We start from the raw sequence: 5082 nt of genomic DNA, 5'->3' as shown, positions 1-5082 counted from the left end.
TGTCAAGGTTCAGTTGCCACCCTCCAATTTGCCCTCATAGCATCTTGTATTTATACTGATTACCGCCTTTACTGTGCTGTGTTCCATTCATCTGTTTGAGGTCTGTCATCTGACCCATTTCCTCTCTTCCTGGCCATCCACATCTTCCTGATTCCCTTCCCTGAAGATAAGGTCTGTGCCTCACTCACCTCTGAATCCTTGACCTAGCAACTGCATGATTCTGAGCTTATGCCCAATCAATATAGGGTGAAGGCATGCATAAGCAGAAACTAGTGAACATCTTGATGGATAAACTTTTTGCATCCTGAAGATGATCTCTGAGCAGACTCTCAGAAGTTGGGGTGATTGGATTAAAGGGTAGGAACAGTGAAAGCTGGAAAGCTAAGTAGCTTTCCAAAAAGATCTAGCAATCTTCACTCCCACCAGCAACTGTAAGAGTGCCTGTCTCACTGTATACTTGAAGCATGGCTAGTTTTTGTTGTTTTGTTTGTTTGTTTGTTTGTTTGTTTTTTTAAAGCTCATTTTATAGGTAAAACATGCTACCCTGTTCTAATTTGTATGTCTTTGGTTACTAGTGAGGGTGAACATTTCCCCATAGATTTGCCTTCTAAATGTATTTCTTCTTGGATGTTTGGTCACGTGACGTGGACACTGTGAAAGCAGGTGGGCATTTTACAGGATGACTTTGGGGGTTGTGTAGGAAGGGGCTGGAAGTCGATGCTTCAATGGTCCTGGTGGGGGATGTGCAGGCAGGATCACTGTGGGGCCAGGAGTACCACAGGGGCCCGGGGCGGGGTTTGGGGAGGACATCCAGGAGGCGAAGTCAACCCACCCTGCGAACTGACAGCAGATGACGGGGGCGGGGGTGAGACAGAGGAAGGGGTTGGGGTGCAGTCAGGTTTCTGGCTTGGCCAACTGAACAGAAGGAGGTACCATGTGCTGAGAAGGCGCACAGGTGGACACAGGCACACAGACACCACAAGACCCCTCTCCTATCTACTAGCTACGTCTGATGAGGAACAGCGAAGTCGGGTAGCTGAGAAGGCAGGGAGGCAGGAGCGTCTGATCCGGCAGGCTTGAGAGAGACCAGGGGAGCCAGACTTTGGAAGGATTTGTAGGGCAGAGAGTGGAGTTGGGAGGTTGTCCGGGGATCATGAGGGTCTGTTCAGGAATAATGACAATTGCAACTGAGCTAGAACTGCGTGCAAGGCCTTGCCCTAACTGCTTAGCGTGTATCAACTCACTAGCCACCTCAGCCCTCCGAGGGAAGCATTCTTATCATCCACATTTTATAGATGAGGAGACTGTGTAGTGCAGAAGTCCAGAACCTTGCCCAAGGCCAGACAACTTACAAATGGTGGACTGGGATTGGAACCTGGGGGTCTGGCCCCAGTGTCCGTGCTCCTCACCAGGCGGTTCCAGCCTTTCAGGAGACATGGGCACACAGGAGGGGTGGGGGATACTGGATGAGATCCCCCAGAGGATCTCGACTTTGGGGGCCCTTCCTGGATGACCCCCAACCGTGGCCACACGCCAAAGCCGACCTCCTCTGAGCAGGAATGGGGCTTCTGAGCTCTGCTGGACGTACCCAGCCCAGTGGCTGGAGCCACTGTAGACGCGTGGCCCCTGACCACAGCCCACCCCCCACGCAGCCCCTAACTCATCAGCGTCAGACAGTTCTCAACTCCCAGTCACCAAGCCACAAACTTCCTTGCATCCCCTCCCAGTCTCTTCTCCTGTCCAAGGCCAGTCCTGCCCCCTACCCAGGCTAAGCACCCCAACCTCTAATATTATCATCCCCCAAACCTGCCCAAGGTCATGTCCCGTTGCACTGCTGGGAAAAGCAAAGGATTATGTATCCAAATATTCATCAAAAGGGGCCTGGTCAGGTAAATGATGCTCTATCCAATAAATGGCATATTGGGCAGCTGGGGAAAAGCGGGGGCAAGCACTTCAAGTATTCAGAGGGGATAACCGCAAAGATAATGGTCAGTGGAGGCAGTGGAAAATGCAAGATGCAGAGCGGCATATCTACTATGCTACCACCGATCGGGGGAGGGGAGGAGGGAAGATTTGCCACCATATTTATATTTGGCTGCATACGCACAGATCACCTCTGGAAGGAGGCACAAGAAAAGAATAGCGCTGGCTCCCCTCCATGCAGAGCAACTGGCTGGATGGGACCAGGAAAGACTTTGCACTACATATACTCTTTTGTACCTCTGAATACCTGTACCATGTGAAAAGAATATATTTGTATCCGAAAATAAATAACCTGCAACATTAAAATTACATAAGCAATTTCTCATGTGTATGTGTATGTATAAATGAGTTGCTAATGCCCTCCCCACCACCCAGGACCTGGAAGAGACTCTTCTGGTTGCTGATCCTATTTGCACTTGGCCTCTTAGGGCTGTACCTGTATGGGCTCCCTGTAATCAGGTACAACTCCCTTCCCCCAGCCCTCAACGTGGGAACCAGCAGGGTCGGGGCCTCTTCTAAGTGCCTCCTTGAGGGATGGTGGGCGATGGCTATCTTGGCTGCACACTTGTCCTTGTGGGCTCCCCCTCCTTGTAAAGTGCAAAGAGAGAGGGCCCCTCACTGCTGCCCCCACCCCGCAGGCATCTGGAAGTCCTCATCCCCATGGGTGTCTGCCCTTCTGCCAGAATGGCGCTGCTGAGGGACAACTTCACGGGTCTCTTGCATCCCTGGTAAGGAGCTAACACCCACATGCCCTGGAGAGCCCTGCCTTCCGTGTCCCTGCCCTCCACACATCCCTCACCCTGGCAGGGCCAGGTACTCCTCCCAGGGGCCCCATCAGGTCACACATCTCCCAATCCTCTGTGTTGGGTCTAGGCTAGGGACTTCTAGGGGCGGGGGCTGGGTGGGACCCATTTGTGGGGCCCTAGGGTACGGCACTGGGGAGGTGGCGGTGACAATGCACCAGACCAGTGGATGAACGGACCTATCTCTCCATCCCTGTCCCGGCCAGGGCCCGGCCTGAAGTCCTGACCTGTACCTCCTGGGGGGCCCCCATTATTTGGGATGGCACCTTCGACCCAGCTGTGGCCCAGCGGGAGGCTCTGCAGCAGAACCTCACCATTGGTCTGACTGTCTTTGCTGTAGGCAGGTAAGGCCTGGGGAGGGGAGCGGTGCTGTCCAGGCAGGGAGTGGAAGGGGTGTGCATGGGACGCAGGGATGGGGCACAGGGTTCTCCCCGGACGCAGGATCCCAAAGCGAAGAGGGAAGCAAAGACAGCACCTCTTGTCCCAGCCTCCCGGGGAGCAGGCAGGACCACCCTTTCCCTTTCCCTCCTCCCTAGACACCGGCACCATGGAGCCCACCCAGCACAGGCCCCTACCCAGGGACCGTCCTGACCATCTGCGTGAGGAACTGTCACAACCTCAGTGATGACAACAACGGCTGTTATTACAGCTTAAGATTCTGTGGGCAGGAACTCCCGAAGGGCTCCCCGCTGCTCCCCCATGTCTGGGCCTCCCCTGGGATGGCCGACTGCTGAACACCGGTGCGGCACCTGTCTTCACAATGCCTTCCGCGCCGCTGGCTGGGCTTCCTCACGTCGCCGCGGCATCACGGGTCCAGGCCTTCGTAAGCTTTAAGCTTTGAAGGCTCAGAGCCCTAACGAGGCAAAGGCTAACGCTGCCGGCCGTCCCAGGGTCAGCACGGCCCCTGTGCCGCGGGACCCTGTTGATCCAGGCGGGCAGTGGGAGCCCACGGTCAAGGCAGGGAACCCAGGGCTGCGAAGGCGAGCGATCTGCAAGCCTCTGCGCCCGCCTTGAAAGCTGCTGCGGCTGGAGGGTTGCGGAGCCCCGGAGCCCGTGGCTGCAGGGAGCCGGGAGCCCGAGCCCGAGCCCGAGCGCGGCCGGGGCCGAGGAAGGCGCCGCGCTCGGGCTGACCCGCCCCGCCCCACCCTGCCCGGCAGGTACCTGGAGAAGTACCTGGCGCGCTTCCTGGAGACAGCCGAGCAGCACTTCATGGTGGGCCAGCGCGTGGTGTACTACGTGTTCACCGAGCGCCCGGACGCCGTGCCCCGCGTGGCGCTGGCCCCGGGCCGCCTCCTGCGCGTGGAGCGCGTGGCCCGCGAGCGGCGCTGGCAGGACGTGTCCATGCAGCGCATGCACACGCTGCACGAGGCGCTGGGCGGGCGGCTGGGCCGCGAGGCGCGCTTCGTGTTCTGCATGGACGTGGACCAGTACTTCCACGGCGCCTTCGGGCCCGAGGCGCTGGCAGAGTCGGTGGCGCAGCTGCACTCCTGGCACTACCGCTGGCCGCGGTGGCTGCTGCCCTACGAGCGCGACGCGCGCTCGGCCGCCGCGCTGGCGCCGGGCGAGGGCGACTTCTACTACCACGCGGCCGTGTTCGGGGGCAGCGTGGCGGCGCTGCGCGGGCTGACCGCGCACTGTGCGCGGGGCCAGCGGCGGGACCGCGAGCTCGGCCTGGAGGCGCGCTGGCACGACGAGAGCCACCTCAACAAGTTCTTCTGGCTGCACAAGCCCGCCAAGGTGCTGTCGCCCGAGTTCTGCTGGAGCCCCGACATCGGCTCGAGGGCCGAGATCCGGCGGCCGCGCCTGCTCTGGGCGCCCAAGGAGTACGCCCTGCTGCGCGACTAGTCCCCGACCCCCCCGCCGGCCCGGGAAGGGGGCCCCTGAAGCCGTCGGGGCGCCCCGGAGGGCAGCGAGAGCTTGGATCGAAACAGCCCTGCCCGCCTGGCCGTGGGATCGTAGCGGTGGGAGGAGGAGGCCCTGGCCTTTGGGGAGCTAGCTGTTCTACAGGAGGGAAAGGTCCCTTTCCTCCACTTTCAACAGCCACCGACAAAGCACCGCGACAGTAGCGCCTCGCAAGCTGCCCTTCACCTCTGACCTTACTGGATTCGGCTGATGCCTCCTGCAGAGCTGTTTTAGCCCTTCTCGCCCCGCCCCCCCCAACTCCAGCCCCCAACCCCCTTTTTGATAAGGAGACTGAAGCACAAAAAGGGAACGTAAGTGCCTAAGGCACAGAGAAGCTGTGAGTCTGTCTGGGTGGCAGCTGGAGAGCCAGGACTGGCTCTCACTCCAAAGAGAG

General features: G+C 59.0%; 1 protein-coding gene across 1 annotated transcript; it reads left to right on the top strand.

Moving 5' to 3' along the window:
• Positions 1-2338: 2338 nt before the first annotated feature.
• On the top strand, positions 2339-4631 carry A3GALT2 (alpha 1,3-galactosyltransferase 2). Its single transcript, XM_032594074.1, has 4 exons — positions 2339-2442; positions 2622-2711; positions 2993-3130; positions 3944-4631. The coding sequence occupies exons 1-4, from the start codon at positions 2339-2341 to the stop codon at positions 4629-4631; spliced, it is 1020 nt and encodes a 339-aa protein (XP_032449965.1).
• The last annotated feature ends 451 nt before the right edge of the window (positions 4632-5082 follow it).

This window comes from Lynx canadensis, chromosome C1 (assembly GCF_007474595.2).
Source record: "Lynx canadensis isolate LIC74 chromosome C1, mLynCan4.pri.v2, whole genome shotgun sequence".
NCBI lineage: Eukaryota > Metazoa > Chordata > Mammalia > Carnivora > Felidae > Lynx > Lynx canadensis.
The sequence above is the reverse complement of the archived record's forward strand: the minus strand, read 5'-3'. Positions and strand labels throughout refer to the sequence as shown.